This window comes from Nicotiana tabacum, chromosome 11 (assembly GCF_000715075.1).
Source record: "Nicotiana tabacum cultivar K326 chromosome 11, ASM71507v2, whole genome shotgun sequence".
Taxonomy (NCBI): Eukaryota; Viridiplantae; Streptophyta; class Magnoliopsida; order Solanales; family Solanaceae; genus Nicotiana; species Nicotiana tabacum.
In genome coordinates, this window is record NC_134090.1 from 104,526,755 (window position 1) to 104,548,336 (window position 21,582).

A 21,582-nucleotide genomic window follows, 5' to 3' on the forward strand; every position below is an offset into this window, starting at 1 on the left:
AACTGTTGTAGGATATATATTGTTTATGCCTCACCATAGCCTCGTCACTACTTCGTCGAGATTAGGCTCGGCACTTACCAGTACATGGGGTCGATTGCACTGATACTGCACTTTGCACTTTCTGTGCAGATTTCGGAGTTGGTAGTGGCTGATCGAGAGGTCGATTGCTGATACTTCACTCAGGAGACCCAAGGCAGTCATGTAGGCGTCCACAGGCCCTGGCGTCCCCTCCTATCTTTACTTCATTCTGTTTTACTTTCTTCGAGACATATGTATTTTCTTTCAAACCATTACTTTTAGTATTCGTAGAATGTTCGTGAGTTGTGATACTAGTTTCTGGGTGGTATCTATTTCGGCTTTCGTTAATAGTATAAGGGTAATCAGTTAAATTATGTACTTCCGCTTTTATTTCTGCTGACTTAGTTTGTTAAATTTTAATTATAAAAGGATAAAGGAAAAAGGTGAAAAATTATGTAACGTTGGTTTGCCTAGCGACTGCAATGTTAGGCGTCATCACAGTCCCGAAGGTGGGAAACTCGGGTCGTGACAGCAATATATTGCAAATGACTTATCTTTTTATGAACTTCAAGTTCATATTATCTTATTCGAGGATCTAAATGTACAAATGATAATTCATTCCACGTAAAAAAAAAATCTCAACTGTTTATCATATCTCCCCCTCATGTTAGAAATACTAACTTATTTTTCTCAACTTTGAGAACTCATCTTTATGTGTTATGGTATTAATCAAAATATACACTGCACATCAATAATAATAAGATAAAATTATTTGGTTCCTGACCCTGAACCACTTGTTAGGGGAGAATGTAATATACTTTGGTATATAACATATATCAAATTGATATAGATAACTTTATTCTCATAAGCAATAGTTTAGCTATTAAGCGGAGGCACTTAATAAATTATTTTGCTAAACCAACTGTGATGTAAACCAACTTATCACGATGAACTATCTTGAATAAAAAATAGGAAATTATGCTCTAAATCAAATTATTGAGCAAGTTACCTGGCAAACATCATGTTGCGGGTTAATAATAATCGCACATGTAACCATCTCATAGATGTAGCTTATGTGGTATACATGGCAGGTGAATGGGTCCATATTCACCTTTGATATTTCTAGCATTCATGGGATTTAATCCCAATTTTAGTTGGTATACTAAATAATGAGAACAAGCAACATAAGAGAATCCGTAAAGAACTTTCTAGTTCCTTAATATTTACCCATGTGAATTCTCTTTTATTTTTGCACATCATACTTAAATTGATATGGCTAAACCAATTATGCCAACTAAATAAATTATCAATATTGCCAAACTTCAGGTTTACACATGACGTGTGCAATTAGGAATAAATTTCAAGTTTATTACGATATGGGTTTTGATATCAATAAACTTTTACTATATTGTGGCATTCATTTATTTGTGTATCACAAATTGGAGAATAAAGCGGGTAGCTTTTCACATACATATTACCCCGCTATAAGTTGTAGTAATACAAGATATTAAATCTTTCATTTCTTTATAGTCTCAATATAGTCAACCGCTTTCGCGAATACTTTAGAAACTCAATTAAGTTTCTTTGAGACTTACTACATTACAATGTCTTATTGATAATCAATTTTATTCCTCCAAAATAATAATAATTGGCTCTTCCAGAGCTCTCAATTAATTTGGTACTACCACATATTCATCAACATCCATACAATGGATATCTCTTTCAAGGAGAAAGTTATATCATTATGGTCATGGTCAAATCATTATAGGCAAGATATGTTGCTTCTATTACTTTTGCACTGTAATAATCACATTGCCATAATATTTTGGCATAATTATAATAGGTACGTGATCAATTACCATTCATGCCATAATAATGAAATTATTTTCTTATTTCATCTCAAGCCACTTTCTAGAGGTAAGTGTGGCATATTCACTACCACTAGCATATTCATATTCTTCCAAGAATGAGTATGTATTCATAAATCACATATTGTCACATTCATATCATGAATGGACCATAATCATCTATATGCGCTTTACAAAATTACATGTCAAATCGATGACAAATATTACTTTCACAAAGTGAAGGATTATTTTGAGAATCCTTATTGTTCTCATTACCGCAACAATGACGATTATAATTTTGTTTCTGTCACGTCCACATCCATTGATACATTCATAGTAATATTTTGTCTTCTTTCAGGCTTATCACATACTACTATCACATTCTCTTAAGGGAATGAGAATGAAGCAAATTCAATGGGACGGGTTTCTAATTCTTTACCCACAATCATACATGAATTTGATCATGGCAAGGCATAGAAATTTTACCACTTCGTGTGGTTTTAATTTCTTACTAACTCCATTAGAGTTATAATAAGAAATTATTGTCTTTGCTTGTATTTAAAATCAAATTATAGAATGTCAAGAATTTAAAAGAGAAAAATAAAGTAAAATACTTACCTTAAATCAAGAATTTAATCATGAAGGAAGTTCATGGAACAATTGTCAATTATTTTGCTCCATCCCAAAGCTTCTACTCAATTGGTTAGAGTCTCGTGCTGATAACGTGTTATAAAATAATAAAAGAAGAATATTGCAAAGAAAGAGGGAGAGAATTCTTATTGCTTTGAGATGAGTTACAATGGAATAGGACCTCTCTATTTATAGGGAAAGAGTGACTTATCCACCAAGTAAAATCCCTACAATCTTTCTAAAATATAGAAATCTCACCTTAAATAGAATTCTATTTATAATAGAAAGGATGTAATTAAATCTTTTAATTGAAGGCACTAATAATGGGGTGAGAGCTTTTTAGCAATGTATACAATTTGTAAGAAAAACCTAGATAGTTATTAAAAACTGTAAAATATAAAGAATATAGGTAAATAAGTTTCTAATATAGTATAACATGGTAAAAATATATACTAGAATTTTTATAAAGCCCTATAGTTTAGTGGTTATTAGCTATCTATAGATACCATTTGCTATATTACGGCTTGTAGATATGTTTTCTGTAGTTATAAGATGTATTTGATGTATTTAAGCTATTGTATTCATGAATACAGTAGCAAAAATAGGCGTAAATCAGGGAAGTCCAACTAATCAGTTGTTGTATTCGACTGTATTCACGAGCTGTATTCGTGAATACAGTAAAGTAAGTTGCGTAAAAAAGGACCTTTCAACTGTTATAAAAACAAAAACAGAATCAAGGTACATTAGCTAGCAATCTGTAGCCCCTTATATACTCACATACCACATCCTCTTCTTTGGCTACATTTGCATTACTATCTGTATCAACATACCTGTCGAAGATTTCAACAATTCTTGTCTTGAATATACAATCAATAGTTGTATACTTGAAGTTTGTTGTACTTGCCCTTCTTTCTCAAATAGTAAAATATGACATCAATATGCTATATACAAATTTAAATACATAGCATTAGTACATTGAATGAAATCAAGGAAAATAAACTGAATATAATAACTGAATGTAGAAGTATCAGATGCTGAAAACAAATGGAATGAACATAATTCTGTACATTAAAGGTTAAAAAATAATTGAATAAAAATTGGCATCACCTGTTAAGATACATAATGCTGAATACATATATGTATTTGATGCAGAATACAGTTAAATACGTTCTGTTAACTAAATAAATATAAATACTTAAATAGTTCAGAAACTAATCAAGAGAACATATTGCTTTAATAGCACATGAACAATATAAATACAAATGCATACAATTAAATATACATGTAACCCATACAACTGAATACAGTTAAATACATAGAAATCATGTAAGACATATGAATAACAGTATGTTTACATAGCAAATGAACAATATAAATACAAATTTGTGTGAGAGCTCAAATTGTGAATTATACAATTAGACAAACCAATTATAAAAAAAATAAATTAAACTGGATTTTGAAGGGGTATAACTTACATTGTCATCCCATAGTTTACCGTCAAACGAGAGAAGGCAAAACCAATTTTTTGAAGTGACTTGATCAACTCCAAAATTCAACGGTATTGCAGTGTTGACTTGTTCTTCTTGTAATGGTCTTCCAAATCACTTCTACAAGGAATTGGGAAACAACATTATATCCATTTTCAAAAAGATAAATATATAATAGACATACCGGGAAAAAACTCACTTTTGTTCATGTCTAGCGAGAAGACTATCACGAACTCATTTCTCGTATTCCTGAGTGACTAATGTAGGATGTGACCCCGATATTAAATCATCTTCAAATGGGTATCTTCTTTCAAATATGGGAGTCAACTTTACTGATATACATACTGTTCATTGAAGTCATAAATAAAGACATTTAATTATAGATACCATGGGGAAATAGATCATAACTTTATAAAAAATTATTTTTGTTTAATTATTCACTAACCGGCAGAGTCGAAGTTCGACTCATAAGGTGAAGAATACCATCAACTTGGTTGTCGATTCCTATGAGATGGTAATGTGGTTGATTCAACATTTTTTTGTTGCATGATGTATCACAATTCTAGTTTCAGGAATTTGACTTGGAAGAAACTTGTCGTCCAGCTCAAATTGTGATACATCGAATTCTCTAGATACACCCTCTTGGCATATATGTGATATGTTACACGACACCTCCGATGTAGTATTCTCCTCCACTCTTACCTTAACACAAAGAGCATTAACATCTATATTCTGTTAAATGTATACATATCTATGTTAGCGTATTATAAAAGACCTATATACATAAACACATTCATGTTTATGAATACATCTAAATACATGTAAATACAATACATGTTTGAATGTGAATTTGTATTTTGTTGAGGCAGTATTTAAATGCATCTAACTACTATTTTTAACTTGATTATATAGTGCAAGCTTAAATATATATATAAATTCATGTTTTAATACATGTGAATACATCTACATACAACATGCAAAGATCAATAGTATTAGGTAAAATGCAGTCAAAAAAGAGAATACAAATAAATACATCTACATACATGGTTAAATTAATTAAATATACTGAAGTAATGTGTATATACTTGAATTTCAGAATGTGTATGATGTTTTATATATGATTAATCTGAATAAGTGCACAAACGAGATATAAATATATACTAAAGAGGTTAAAAAAGGTTAACCTCTACATTCTCGCCGATAGCTATATCACTCTGTATTTGGCCTTTAGGATTATCTTACAAGTTGGCATCAGATGACATTTGAATACTATCATCACGTTCCCTGTGGTTTTCTTACCCTTTCCTTTTGTTGATTGTCTTAAAGATGTTCAGAAAGCTTCTTAAAGTTTTCATTGATCAATGATCTCAGAGAAGTGAACTCACCCATCACCTTAGCAATACAGAAATAATTAGAGAGGTGCCCCAAAAATATATGAATGTTAAGCACTAAATTGTAATGTTTAATATGTGCATAAAAAACTCACATATTCTTTGGCGTGTATTTATAGCAACTATTTGTAGCAAAAAATAACGACAATTAAGAGATACAATTCAGATGGCGTGTATGAAATTAGGGTGGAGACTGAGAATGGGGAAGAACTAGGCGATGTGGGTGAGAGGAATTTTGAGTTTGAACATCGTGTTTTAAGGGAATGGGGGAAGAGAATGGCGTGTATCAAAGTAGAGAGAGAAAGAACGTGGAGTGAGATGTTTATGTGAAATACGGTAATTATGTGAGAGAAAAATCTGAAAAAGGAGAGAGAAAAATAAAAGATAGCGTATTTAGTGGCTTAGAGGCAGGAGGTAACCAAAATTAAATATTTTGCTATAAACATTAAAAGGTATTTATAGAATATAATTTTTTTAAATGGTATTTATTTAAAATAAATAAGGTGTTAACTTTTGCTATAAGGGGTAAAAATTATAAAAATTGCACGGGGCGCCCTATTTGGTCGCCCCCATTTAACCTATACCCATTTTTTAAAAAAGTTTTAACTTGTACCCACTTTTTAAACAACTTCAGCCCCCTTTCTCCTCCTCGTTCTCCTCCTTCGTTTTCTGCCCTTTTCTTTGTAAACTTTATATAAAGCCAACTACAATTAACAAACTATGAATTGACGAGTGAAACAGAAGACAAATAGTAACATTTTTTTTGGTTTCCCACCCGGTGTCCAGTACCCTTATTGGAGCCAGACTATATCTGAATTCGTGCCGCGTAAGGCTATTACACTGAAAATATAAAAATATCACTAGTAGATATTTTTTATGCTTTTTGATGAAGAAAGTAGCAAATTATATGGAAATCTCTGTCAGAAATCCTTACAATTTGATAAAAAAGTTGAATATCACTGGGAATCCTTGGAAATCCTCTTAAACTCGGCACAAACTTATAACTCCTCAGTTGATGAGAAGTTGGAATTCGATTTTACTAACAAGACGAACCTTGGCGACGTTAAGAAAAAAGGTCTTGACGTATTAAAAACTTTTTCAAAAACTTCAGCTTATATAGTGCTGAAGTTTTTACAAATGAACTAAATAACTTCAGCATCTTCTGCTGAAGTTTTTGAAAAAGCTTTATGACAAAACTAATGAATCCAGGACAAAAAAAACTTCAGCTTATTTAGTGCTGAAGTTTTTACAAATGAACTAAATAACTTCAGCATCTTCTACTGAAGTTTTTGAAAAAGCTTATCCAGGACAAAAAAAACTTCAACTTATTTAGTGCTGAAGTTTTTATAAATGAACTAAATAACTTCAGCATCTTCTGCTGAAGTTTTTGAAAAAGCTTAATGGCAAAACTAATGAATCTAGGACAAAAAAACTTCAGCTTATTTAGTGCAATTACAAACAAAAACTTCAGCAAATAGAGAACAAAACTTCAGCTACTATGCTTATGTTCAGCAATTACAAACAAAAACTTCAGCACACTTGGTTCAACACACTTGCTACTTCAGGCCCGTCTACTAGAATGCTGAAGTTTTGCGTGATTGCCTTTGCTACTTCAACCCCCGTATGCTGAAGTTACGCAAAAAAGTGGGTACGCTTGTAATTGTTTTTGTAAAGCGGACACAAGTTAAAACGTGACCCAAAAAATGGGTATAGATGCAAATGCCCCGTAAAAATTCCTATAATATATTTGCATAAAAATTGCATGGGGGCGCCCTATTTGGTCGCCTCCATTTAACCTATACCCATTTTTTAAATTTTTTTCAACTTGTACCCACTTTTTAAATAACTTCAGCCCTCTTTCTCCTCCTCCTTCTCCTCCTTTGTTTTCTTCTTCAAGTTACAAAATAAATTGGTATTTATCTCCAGAAGCAACGTTGCTTTAGTTATAAGGTCAATTTTTTTTAATTGAACAGTTCGGCAGTTGTATTTCTGCTCCAAATTTACAGCAAATTAGTCTTAGGAAAAAGTTTAAGCTATTAGTTGGGTTTGTTTTGGATTGCTCACGGTTGGAAAGCGTAAAGGCCAATTGTTTGTGTGCCTTTTGGAAATATATATATTTCTTGGTATGATTTTTCATATGCCTCTCTACTTATTTTTGTTTGTTTGAGCACCGTTATTCCTTCTTTTGTCTCAGAGGACATATATCGAGCATCTTGTGGCTTTCTTAAAAACATAACTTGCTCATTCTAGTCCACTTCAGCTAACATTCACTAGCTACAACTAAGGCAAAACAGCAAAAATACAGCTAGAAAATTATAATTGACAAATACAACAAATTAACAAAAACTTCAGCTCTAGAGTTGAAGTTCGCCAGTTACAAAGACAAAAACTTCAGCTCTAGAGCTGAAGCTCGCCAGTTACAACACAAAAACTTCAGCTCTAGAGCTGAAGTTTCCCAGTTACAACACAGAAACTTCAGCTCTAGAGCTGAAGTCCAGTTACAACACAAAAACTTCAGCTCGCCAGTTACAAAACAAAAACTTCAGCTCTAGAGCTGAACTTCAGGCCCGGCTACTAGAATGCTGAAGTTTTGCGTGATTGTCTTTGCTACTTCAGCCCCGTGTGCTGAAGTTATGCGAAAAAGCGGGTACGCTTGCAATTTTTTTTTGCAAAGTAAACACAAGTTAAAATGTGACACAAGAAGCGGGTATAGATGCAAATGCCCCTATATTTGCTGTTAGGCAGTGGGCAAAAAATGTAGTAGAGTGCTAAAGCCCACGCACATTTTAGGCCCAACCCACAGTTTTACCCTCTTTCCCTACACAGACTATTCGGGACGCCATTGCTGAGGTGCCATTTCCATATCACTCTACGCAACTGCAATCAAAAGAATAATGGGAAGTCGATTAGGAAGAAGAGTTGTAAACTTCGCTAATCTTCCGATTAAGCTTCTCATGCCTTCCTCTTTCTCCAACATCACTGAGATCTCCCTCAAAACCATCCCCTCTGCTTCCAAGGTAACATCTTTTTTATTATATTTCACATTTTGTGCTATGCTGTTTGGCTCCACACATAGTTAGAAAAAAAAAGACTTGGTATTTGTATGACTATAAATCTATCTTATATTAAGGTAAAACGAAAAGTTTTAAGTTAAGTAGTTTTTAAATACAATGGCAGGGAACCCTTCAATCCCAACATAAGCTATATGAATCTTCAATATCCATTTTGTGCTATTCAATAATTGCGGATTCTCTGATACAAAAGATTTTAAATTTTTCTTGGAATTTTATGTATAGATTGAGATAAAGAGGGTATTGGAGTCATTGTACGGCTTTGAAGTTGAAAAGGTCCAAACTTTAAACATGGATGGAAAGAAGAAGAAGAGAGGTGGCCTATTAATTGCTAAACCAGACTACAAAAAAGCTTATGTTACACTTAAAAACCCTTTGTCTATATCGAGGGATCTTTATCCTATACGAATGATCGAAGAGGAAAAGAAAAATATGAGCAAGAAATCTAAGTCTAGCATTGTTGAGGATGATGAGCCTAAGAAGATGCATTGGCTTGACGAGAAGAGAGACACGAGGAGTAGTTCAGAGAGGAGATTCAGTCGTGGTCGTGATCGTGAACATGGTGGAGAACGGTCTTCAGATGTTGGTGCTCCAGCAGCAAAGTTCCCTTGGAGTAGTATGAGGTCTTATGCTCCTAGGTAGATCATCTATTTTCTTTGGAATAATTTGAATTTTCTTGGAAATGTTGCTAGTTTAATTCTGAAAAGCTATATGGAGTTCTATAGTTTTATGTTAATTATATATTGGAGGCATGTAAAACTTTGTAGCTTGAACCAGATGAGCTGCTTTCCAGTTTTTGAATCAAACTAATGTTCGAAGATGTGGTCCTATACACTTTGTAATATGGGAAAAGTATTCTTTGGAAGAAGTAACGGTGATGTACTTCTTCTTTTTTAATGTTCAATCTTGAAATGGGTATTAGAAAGTTCAGGATATCTTTTGCTGATGGAATAGTCAAAGCTAAACAAAAACACTTGATTGGAAAAAAAATTCAGCAAATTTAATTGAATTTGTGACTGCTGCACATGATGGAACTGTGAAATGATCAGGTAACTGTGTCATTGAGAAAGAAACTGATTATGTTACAAAATAGAGGTTAGACCAGTCTTCTATCCAGGACAAAGAATTGGTAAACTTGCCAGTTTCGTGTATCAGATATGAGAAAAGCCTCAAGTTTGGGAATCTCAGGATATGGGCTGCCTTCAATGAGAGCTGGCTCTACATTGTTATAATATAATTGCTTTCATCAGTTTGTTCATTGTCCAATTTTCCATGGAAAAAACCAAATCTTTTAATCTTCCTCCATTCAAATGTTCGGCCATATAAATTTCTTATGTTAATTGTAAAATAGTCTTTTGTTTCTAGTTTCTTTTTGGTGTATGCATGAGTTCCCTATTTGTCGAGAACCATGTTTTGGTGTAGGTTCTCTTTTTTGGGTATACGGCTTGTATACAGGTTTTTCCCCAATTGTTAATAAAATTATTTTCCTTATCAAAAAAGAAAAAAAATTCTTATGTTGATTGTTTACTTTTTTTCATATTCTTGTTGTAGCTCACTGTAGTCTCTCCGAAACTCTGCCTCCTGATATTTGCATCGGCAAGTTCTTTTCTTCTTTAAGCGACTTGACTTCCTTCTTTGTGTATGACCACCTACTCTCCTTCCTGAGTAAAGATACCTTGCCATATGATCCTTCCATTGCAGATTGCAAGTTTCTCTCTTTGCAGATTGCAGATTCAGACATGTATGAGCATGTCTATAAGGTAGGTTCTAGCATTTATGCTATATGTTGATTTTTAAGGTTAGGTGACCCTTATCCTCTTTTTAATGGCTTCTTACATCCGTTCTACGATTTTCCTTCAATTCAGTTGTTCCATTTTCATTGGTACTGCATTTTCAACAAAAAATTATCTACTTGCACATGTGCAGACATTAGCTTGAAATTCTGTGTTGTTCGTTTTCTCTTGGAGTTTCCAACTATGTCTTATGGCCTTTGGTGCATGATTTGTTATAAGAGCTTTCCATAGCGTCTATTATGCTCGTCTTAAGGACTGTGATAGCATTGTGATGGTGTTGTCCCTTATGGAAGGGCGGAAAATGTGGAAAATTCATTCCTTTGCTTCTGTCATCTGATAAAGGATATGAATCTTTGTTTGGATGGAAGTGATGTACTCTTCACTGGTTAGGGGTTCAGTAGATGGCTTCTTAAATTCCAGTAAAGTACAGTATCTATTGACAGTGCAACTAACAGTTGCAGGAGTAAGAGAATGTTGCTAAAATCATGCAAATAGAAGTTTCAGCTAAGTGATCATTTGTAGCTTAAGACGAATGTGTGTGTGTGTTGAATAAATCTGTTTACCTTCTCATTTTATACCACCAGCCAAATGCTTGGGTTTCTTTATGTTTATGCTCAGGGTAAACATAGAACTGTGACCTGTATATCTGAATGTAATTCGAGCTTGGTAAAGTAGTGGGCTGTACTATGAATGGAGATATTTTGGCATCAATTTCTTTCGCCCACTGTTTTCCTCAGGTTATAACAAATTCCCATGTTTAATGTGGTCTATGGTGTCCAACGGCCAAGTGTCTTGATCTGTACATTTGTCTTCTCATTCTTAATCATACTCTCACCCATGGCATGGATGATTGGATTCCTCCCTTCTTAACCAAAGTGTCTCATGTTGGAAATGGTGATAAATTCCTATTAGGAAGCACTTTTTTTTAATGAGTGTTACACTACATGAATTCATGTGTATCGAGACATCTATTGCTGAAAGAATGACCGAACAAATTTGACAAAGGTAGGCACTCATCCTTCCAATTGATCCAAGACATTCGAGCTCAAGTAATTCCATTCATTCAAAAGTAGAAGAGTTTCATCCAAACAGAGATTTGCCTTACAAAATGTAAGAATAATAAATTCCACTTTCTACTCTAAAGAATGTCATGGGGTAATTTGCTTCCTCTTGTGATTGGTTTCGCTGTCCTAGTTCTTGAACAAAGCTTGACATTTGCATAACTAAAGAGGAATTAATATAGGTTTTTCATATAACACAAGAAATCTAAGAGGAAGTGAAGTGTTGTGCTGAAAGTCAACATAGGTGCGTGAGCACTCGTAGAGCTTTTTTTAATAAAATGAAAATCGATCGATGTGACCAACTATTCATGCAATAAAAAATAAAAATAAAAAGTAATGCCTTGCATGTTACTCATAACTTCTCATTTCGGAAAAGAATTGAAAAGGATACTTTACACGCTGCATATTTGTTTGGCATCTCCACCCTTACCAATCTAAGGAAAGAGGTCACGATTGATCGTTTTGAACATTCAATCATTTGTGACGACATCAAATACTACAGATTTTTGTAGGCATTTGGTTTTGGATAATAGTTGAAGGAGACACACTTTTCAAACAATTTTTTTCAATATTTTTATTAGTATTTTCACATTGTGAAGTTAAATATTTTCATACTCCTAAACTTCATGAAATGTTCTACGACCAAATGGAAATCAAATCTTAAAATCACAATGTAGAGGGTTTTGCAAAACAACTACCATTTGGTCTGATTATGGGTAATTGTATCACCTACAAGTTTCGTTGCTAATAAAAACGTTGAAATTTCTTTTTAGTTGTCGGTAATATTAGGAAAATCGTCCAGTGAATCTTCATTTAGCCGAATCAACAATCCTTTATGGTATTGGATTATCTTTTGCTGAAAGAAGAAAGGAGATCTACTAAAATAAAAGCATGGTTTTCTTCCATATAGTTTGGTATTAAAATTTCACCACATAGCTCATGATTAGCATTTAAAGTCCTTTTTTTTAAAACAAGCATTTAAAGTCAATGTTACTTGATGTGTTAGCGATTTTAATTGAAAAGTAAAAGGTCGGAAAAACTCCAATAGCCAATTTGGAACTTCAAATGATGTTTGCTCCATTCATCTAATTCATTATCAAACAAATAAATGGTAAGATGTAGTAATAATAAGTAATCCTTTAATTATGAGATATGATCATTTGTTGTTACTTAACAATTAAACTTTTGATAATTTCAAAAACGATAAGATTACAAGCTAAAGTTAATTAAAGAAATACGTATACTCGATACAGTAAGCTATTAAATTACGCCATGTATATAGATAGTTTTATGAATAATTGCTCGTGTACCAGAAAATGCATATGTATTGTTATTTTGCCATGGGAGAGTTGTAGTCAATAACCTCACAGAAATGGAATTCCCCTTAAGACATGTGAACTGATTTCTCATCTTCATTATCTTTCGAGATATGGATAGTTGAAAACTACAGTTTTGTGCACGATGATACACATTGTAATTTTATGAAAAAATACATGAAAAAAAGAAATAAGTTTACTCTCATTTGATGATATAAATGTTGTAATTTATGAAAAATCATGTCATATTTACCTATTGTGGTAATTAATCTGCCTTATATTTAAATATTACCGATCTCACTTTTTCTAGATAATTATATATCAATATTTTTTTATAGTAATTTTTTTTTTGACATTGTTGATATTAGGGGTGTTCAAAATCGAACCGAAACCGAAAACCGAATCGAAATCGAAGCTTAATGGCTTATTGGTATCGGGTTAACGGTTTAACGGACGGGGAACAGATTAAATTTTTTTATTAACGGCTTATCGGTTTGGGGGCGAATTATTCAATTTTCTTAACGGATAATCCGTTAACCCGTTATATATATATATATATATATATATATATATATATATATATATATATATATATATATATATATATATATATTAAATATCAAAAACCCTTCCACTTCCAGTACTCTATCTCTAACACCTAATTCTAGGGACCATAACAACAGATGCTCATGCGATCTAGTTATCAATGATAGAGTTCCCCACTTGGATTAAAGCCAAAAAGACATAGTCTTAGAGCTTTACGGTAACTTATTCTCACTCGATTATCCTGTCATATCTTTGACACTCAACTCATCTTCTCATAAGCTCATGTGATACTAAGCTTAGCGCCTCTCATGACAGTTGACAGATGTACACTTTAACCTTAGAATGGTCGTGTCACCTTGCTTGAACTATTCAAACATTCTCTGTAACACGCCCATTCCACTAAATAGAAGGAAACTTTTAGTAATTAGTACTTCATAAGAAGTCATACACCATCAGACTTCCTTAAAGGATATAATTGTACCTATCTTTGTCCTTATCCAATGTCTTACAATAACCTTATCATGGTTTCCACTCTCTATGCAATGTGTTCTGCTTTTTTTACTCTACAACACATGACACACTACATGGCATTAACAAACATGTATGTTTGGACTCAATATGTAATTTCCTATTCTGAATTTGTATGCTAGGTTGTCAGCAAACAATTAATGCACGCAAGATTGAATTAGGCCAATAAATCGTCAGATAACCGCCCGATAAGAGCTAAACCGATACCAATCCGCCCGATATCTTATTGGGTGGCTAGCAAATTAATACATTTAAAAGCCGATAACCGATAAACCAAACCGTTAAGAGTAAATAACCGCCCGATAAGCAGCCCTAGTTGATATACACAAGTTAAACTCTACTATATTTCAAGTTCTATAGTCAGACCTCTCTATAATAGCATTACTATATAACAACACTCCACCCAAGCTTTTTCCGGAACCAATATTCAAGTTATGTTATAACATATGTCTTCTATAACAACACTTTGCTATAATATTTAAAAATATTCGGAACGAACGAGACTGTTATAAAGAGATTTGACTGTATTAACTTTTAATTAAGTATTTCTAAAGACAAATTGAGCGGGCGGTCGTTTAATTAGTTGGCGGTTTCTTGAGAGAGCGGTATATAAATTGACAATTCAAAGGCAAGCAGAGAGCCTGCGTCTCTCTTTTCCTTAATTTTCTCTCTTTTCTTTCTCTTTCAGATCTCATCATCTCAGGAAGTTTAGTTTGTGTGTAAGGAAAACCCAAAAATGGCGGTGGTGTCGCCATTAGCAAAGTACAAGCTGGTGTTTTTGGGAGATCAATCTATGGGCAAAACTAGCATCATTACTCGCTTCATGTACGATAAATTCGACACCACTTATCAGGTCTATCCCAATTGCGAATCCATTCCCCGAGACCCGCGTTCAAGAACTTGCTCTATTTAATTCTATATGCAATCTAAAGTTCCCACTTTCGAGTTCAACTAAAGATTCATAGATAGTATTTCACTGTTAGCTACTCAGCAAAATAATTGAACGCAGAATTAAATAAACAACCCAATATGATAAACCCACTTTGTCAAATTAAACTCCAAACAACAATATTCATGTTTTACCTATGACCCCAGAACAATGGATCTTAGCCACTCATACTAGTGTTCATCCCAAATAAGTTCAATTTCATCACAAAATAGCAAAAATAAGAGAAGAAAAGAAGAACTTTGATGGTCAAAACTCCTCCTTGCCTCTTGCCTCTCTATTTCTTGCACTAAACTATGAAAACCCTTCCTCCTTTAACCTTGGGCGAGCTTGACTTTATATAGGTTAAGTGGGTTTCTCTCCAGATTTCGAATTTTTACCCCTAAATAACGTTTTTCCGGACCGGACACGCGCGAGCTCGCGCATAACTTCGCGCGTTTCTTCGCGCATGATTCTGCCTCGGCCTTTCTTATGCGCGAACTCTTGCACGCCTTCGCGCGTTGCTTCGCGCACCTGGAGCTTGATTTCGTCCATTTTTTCATCTCGTCCTTGCGCGCACTCAACTCCGAGGAGTTGTTCTTGCTCATAAATCATTCCAATATCCTCTTGAAATCATCATATAGGCTCCTCATCCTGCAATGTATACATATCATAATTAAAGCCTATTTTTCATCAATTAACCATAATATGTCATTGGAATATAATCAAGCAAAAGCATAAACAATAGCTAAATCACCTAGATTTCGCCTATTATCAACACCCCACACTTAATTCATTGCTAGTCCTCGAGCAATCAACTATACTCTCTAGAGAATCCTTCACTCAACCATTTCCCCTAACGCATTACACCTAGAACAATGTACATATATTACGCATAGCAGTGAACAATCCTAGCCTCAAAGTCAACTCTCAAGTGCCATGCAATATTTACACTTCCTCAAAGTACTCTACACAGAAGTCAAGACTTGCTTTTCCATCACGAATCATATGCCCTCACAATTACATCAACAAAAATTGAGTTCAATCCACCACATTCAATTCATATACTCACATATATCAAGTAAATCACTCACTCTCACAAAAGAGGTCACATGCATGCAATTGGTACCATAAGCTTGCCCTTAATGTAAATCTCTACTAATGTAAGCTAGCTCGATCCAAAATCAATTAGGACTTTTTCATGGTTGTAATGTGGGCTAAGGGATGGGTAAGATGTGTTTAGGAATAGTGACTCAACCCCTAAGCACTTTAACACATCACATGAGCAATGTTTAGCGCAAATTCTTCAACCCACTTCTCATTCACACATAATATCATCCAACAAACACTCTCTTCTTCTTTAAGCACTCTATTAATTCATTCCCACTAGCTGGAACAAGATACAATGTAATCATCTCTTTTTTTTTTTAATATTCTTCTTGTCACTCAATTCCTGCTAGTGGTGTATTCGTTTACAACAATAGTGCACCTTTCATCCTTTTATTGGTTCCACTCAAAAGCCACCCCACACTTATTTCCTTCTTACTTCTTTTAACGCTCCTCTCACAATTGAAGTGCTTTAAGAGGTAAAAGGATCAAAACAATGTCAATTAAGAACAAAAAGGTATAGGCTTGTAATGCGGGTGCCAAACAAAAGTCTAAAGGCTCAAAAGGGTTAACTAGGGACAAATTTTATTTGTGATAAGCAATTAAGCTCAAAAAGGTCAAAGAAAGCCTAACATCATTTTTCAAACCGAGCATCACCTAAAATTTCGCTTCAATTCACATACCGGGCAAGTTCTAGACACAAGTACAGTACATGGACTACACAAAACTCACCACACATGGTATAAGACTCATTCCAGATCAGCTCATCAAGACACTCCATTACGAGCATTCAATTCAGTAACAAACATACAAATTAAGGCACTTTCAGTGAGATTCAACAATTAGGACTAAGCGTTACACTCTAGGGTCTATTGTGTTCAGGTGTGTCAACGCTATGGGTTCTCTTTCAATTTTATAGATCGTAGCCCATTACCCTAATCTAAAAATCAAAAAGAAAACAAAAATAAAAACTACCTATGCCCGGTTCAAGCTAAACCCTTGAAAAAGAACCGCGGCTTAAAGAAAAACCAAGGGGGAATTGCTACACTACCTAAGAAAAAAATAAAAAATCTTTTTGTTGTTTTCTCTAGACTCACTTCCCTCAAGAAAATCGTCTAAAAGATCCGTCATCAGGAAGAGCCTACAATTTTTTTCAGTTTTTCAGTTTTTTTTTCTCGACTCAATCCCTCAAGAACCCCATCGAAAGGGATCCATCGTCGGGCCGAGCCATTTATCTAAATTAACAAAAAAAACTACTCCTGCTTAACAAAAACTATCAAGTCAACATGAAACAAACAAAACAACCCGGGAATTTGCACAACTACATACAACATACAATGAAGGAATCCCCCACCCCACACTTAAAAAAGAAGACATGTCCCCATGGCTTAAAACTTAAAAGAGCAGTGAGGTAGAGAGACTTCCCTGAAGCTTCATTCTTGATCGGAAACGGTTTCGGGGTTCACGTTGCACGCACGCCCCAAAGCTCGCAGCCAACCCATGAACTTCTTTTCCAACTTGACTTGTCGGTCAGCTATCGCATCCACATGAGTGACCAAATCATTCATAGAGGTGCATAGACCAGCCACCTCCTGATCCAATGTGGTGTGCCGAGACACTCTGCTTGTGACAGTGCTGCAGCTGTTGCGCTGGGCGCATGGGCCTGCGCTTTGCCCTCCACATCCATTTGCTCTTCCTCTTCCTCCTCCGATGTATCAGAACCACTCTCATCCTCTCTACCTGCCGCTGCTGCTACGGCTTCCCCCGAGGTGTTCTTGCCAGGTCGGATCTTGTGGCTTTTTCTTACCAGCTCGTCCATACGAGTATTTTCAGGTACCTGCACTTTCCTGCAAACCTTAGTCACGAAGGATGGGAAAAAGAACCCATACAGGCATTGGGGGCATCAGATAAACATCTCGTCGTGGATCACTTTGGCCATGTCGAAGGGAAGACCCTTGATGAAACACCAAATCAATGCAGCCCGGGGTCCATTCACCTCCGTAGTGTTTTTGGAGGGAATAAGGCGACTGTTAATCACATACAGCCAGCTCTTCGCCTCTGGAGTTAAAACGGAGGAGTGGAACTTCTCTCCATGTTCCATCCACTCTACCATTTTTCCTGGTACGCAAATGTCATCAAAGAAACGCTCCCACTTGGCATCGGTTGGATTTCGCCCATATTCATAAAAGTCAGTATTCTCAGGCAGAGGGTCGGGCAATTGATATGCTATGTGTATCGCCTCAATGGAGGCATCCACCGCCTTGCGGCGCACTGTGACCACATGGTTGACATGCTCTGGTAAATTAGCATAGAATTCACATACAACTATTACATTAGCCTCCCTTGGCTCGTCAATGAAGGCCTACAAACCCCGCTCCATCAACTCATTGTACATGTGGGGGCATCGTTCCTTGACCTTTTTGATGTCAATGCCCCTCTCCGAAATTGGCTTCTTGGCAGCCTTCTCTATAAAACGGGTCTGAGCCTCAGGGGAGACAAATTTGTTGCTGTCATAGGGACGTGCAGGAGTTGCCCTTTGGCGGCTTGAGGATGGACCCGTGGCTTGGCGCTTTTTCGATGGTGCCATAATACCTGCAAAATATGGACACATTAGCTCAGCCCAACAAAATTAGTGTGACTTAATGTGGTTACTCAGACTTCACATGCAAAATTGGTCACAACTACATAATCATGCTCATTGAAGCCTTTCCACAAACACCTTGTGGGCATTAGGCTCTCACAACTCTTTTCTAAGTGTCTTGCAACAAAGGCCTCCCACAAATCTCATCTATAACCTAAATCAAGTACTACCCACCCCACACTTGCAACAAACTAACCCCACAACGTATTTCACCAAGTTTGAACACCAAATCACCAAACACATCTACACTAATGGCATAAGATACAACATACAAAAAGAAAAAAAATCTGAAAATAGAAAGAGAAAAAGAAAGAAAACTACAACTAGGGCTTATACCTTGTGAAGGAGAATGGGGAGGATGCTAGTGAGTTTGGGGAATAAAATCGTGAGAGGGGGATGGGGGTAGGGGTGCTGGAATTTGGTGAAGGAGTTGGGTGTTTTTGGGTGAGAATGGGGGAGAGGAAAGGGTGTTGTTTGTTAGAAGGGGAGGGGGGGGTAATTGTGACTAAAAAAAAACCAATTAAACTAAAAAATAAAAAAAAATAAAAAAGAAAAACTAAAACTAAAAAAAACATAAAACGCCGGAAGAGTTCCATCAGACGCGCGAACTAATGTGCGAGCTCGCGCGTGTCTTCGCGCGTCTTTGTTTGTTTTCAGGCAGAATGGTTCGCCCAGGCGCGCGAACTTTGGCGCGAAGTTTAGGAGCTCGCGCGTGTCTTCGCGTGTCCTTTTTTGTTTTCAGGCAGAATGGTTCGCCCAGGCGCGCGAACTTGTGCGCGAAGTGGGCGCGAAGTCGCGCTCCTGGGCGTTTATATTTGCACTTATTTTCACATGGTTTGCTCCTAGTGGATGGTCCTTTCACCCGCCCTTCATCGCCTGCATTTGTTAGTAAGTTAAAGCTCAAACTCAAACACTACTACTATCGTTGGGCTGCCTCCCAACCAGCGCCTTATTTAACGTCGTGGCACGACGGTTACAACATTTCAATGGGTTGCCTCCCATCCAGCGCCTGATTTAACGTCGCGACACGACTCAACATGTTCTCAAGCATCCTTCAAGTCCACTGAGGTCTTGTGACGTGCAAAGTCACCATCCTAGTAATGTTTTATCCGTTGACCGTTTACCAAGAAAGTGCCAGTTGAACTCATATCTCTCAACTCCACGACTCCATGAGGCTTCACGCTTACCACAACAAAAGGGCCCGACCAACGAGATTTAAGCTTTCCGGGGAAAAGCTTCAACCTCGAATTGAACAACAGAACTTCTTTCCCTGGCTCGAACTCTCGATGTTGAATGTGCTTGTCATGCCACCTCTTAGTCTTCTCTTTATACAATTTGGCATTCTCATATGCATGTAATCGAAACTCCTCGAGCTCATCGAGTTGCAGCAACCTCTTCTCTCCAGCTAAGTCCCCATCCATGTTCAACTTCTTTATTGCCCAATAGGCCTTGTGCTCAAGTTCGACGGGCAAGTGACATGCCTTCCCATACACCAATCTATAAGGAGAAGCACCTATAGGAGTTTTGTATGTTGTTCGATACGCCCACAATGCGTCGTCTAACTTTCCGGCCCAATCTTTTCTATTTGCACTCACTGTTTTCTCAAGAATTTGCTTTACCTCTCTGTTTGAAACCTCCACTTGACCACTCGTCTGTGGGTGATAGGCAGTGGAGACCTTATGCTTGACCCCGTACTTTGCAAGGACATTGTTTAACAGTTTGTTGCAGAAATGCATACCTCCATCGCTGATCAACACTCTGGGAGTTCTAAAGCGTGTGAAGATATGCTTCTTGACAAAGCTTACCACCACCTTTGCATCATTAGAGGGAAGAGCAATGGCCTCCACCCACTTAGACACATAATCAACTGCCACCAAGATGTATCTATGGCCGTTCGAGTATGGAAAAGGTCCCATGAAGTCAATTCCCCAAACATCGAAAAGCTCCACTACCAGGATGTTTTGCAGCAACATCTCGTGCTTCTTAGTGATCATCCCGGTTCTTTGGCACCTGTCACACATTTTAACAAAGGCGTGTGCATCCCTAAACAATTTTGGCCAATAGAAACCTGATTGTAGCACTTTTTGGGCGGTCCTGTTTCTACCGTGATGACCTCCATATGACGAGGCGTGACAACTATGAAGTATGGCACTCATCTCCTCCTCAGGAACACATCTCCGCATCAACTGATCCGCACATAGCCTGTATAAGAATGGCTCATCCCACATGTAGATCCTCACGTCATACAAGAACCTTCGTCTATTGTCTGGTGTCAATTCTGGTAGTGTCACCCCACTTGCAATAAAGTTCACATAATCTGCATACCACGGGGTTGTGCTTGAGGTGATTGCCAATAACTGCTCATCAGGGAATGTTTCTTTGATTGCACCCCCTTCAGCCACATGGTTCCGATTTTCTAACCTGGACAAGTGATCAGCCACTTGGTTCTCTGTTCCTTTGCGATCTCGGATCTCTAAATCAAACTCCTGCAAGAGCAGGACCCACCGAATCAGTCTCGGCTTGGCGTCCTTCTTCTCAAATAGGTATCTAATAGCTGAATGATCTATGTAGACAATAACTTTGGTCCCCACAAGATATGACCTGAACTTGTCAAATGCACACACCACTGCAAGCAACTCTTTTTCAGTGACGGTGTAGTTCATCTGAGCTGGATTCAGAGTTTTGGTCGCATAGTAGATGGAGTGGAATATCTTATTTCTCCTTTGCCCCAAGACAACACCAACAGCTAAGTCGATCGCATCGTACATCAACTCAAATGGCTACTCCCAATCCGGAGCAATTATGATTGGTGCAGTAACCAACCTTCCTTTCAGCTCCTCGAATGCCTTCAGACAGGCATCATCAAATTTGAAGGCAACATCTTTCTCAAGCAACCTGTACAAGGGAGAGGAAATTTTTGAGAAATCTTTAATGAAACGACGATAAAAACCTGCATGGCCCAAGAAACTGCGAATGCCTTTGACAGATATCGGTGGAGGCAATTTTTCAATCGCTTCCACCTTTGCCTTGTCCACCTGCAAACCATCTTTGGACACCTTGTGCCCCAGGACTATACCTTCACGTACCATGAAATGGCACTTTTCCCAATTTAGCACCAAGTTAGTTTCTTCACACCTAGCAAGTACTTTATCAAGGTTCATCAAGCAGTTATCAAAAGAACATCCAAACACAGAAAAATCATCCATGAACACTTCCACAAA

At 36.5% G+C, this 21,582-nt stretch overlaps 1 protein-coding gene across 1 annotated transcript; it reads left to right on the forward strand.

Moving 5' to 3' along the window:
- The first annotated feature begins 8,184 nt into the window (after window positions 1-8,184).
- On the forward strand, window positions 8,185-9,274 carry LOC107798942 (uncharacterized). The gene is made up of 2 exons (XM_016621971.2): window positions 8,185-8,390; window positions 8,670-9,274. Exons 1-2 carry the CDS (start codon window positions 8,268-8,270, stop codon window positions 9,084-9,086), a joined length of 540 nt encoding a protein of 179 aa, XP_016477457.1. The 5' UTR covers window positions 8,185-8,267; the 3' UTR covers window positions 9,087-9,274.
- Window positions 9,275-21,582: the final 12,308 nt, after the last annotated feature.

What these genes read in the sequence shown, in the direction of transcription:
- LOC107798942 (XM_016621971.2), top strand. Translation starts at nt 8,268, where the DNA reads ATGGGAAGTCGATTAGGAAGAAGAGTTGTAAACTTCGCTAATCTTCCG. An exon ending in CCATCCCCTCTGCTTCCAAG is followed by an intron (nt 8,391 to 8,669) that starts GTAACATCTTTT and finishes TTTTATGTATAG; the next exon opens with ATTGAGATAAAGAGGGTATT.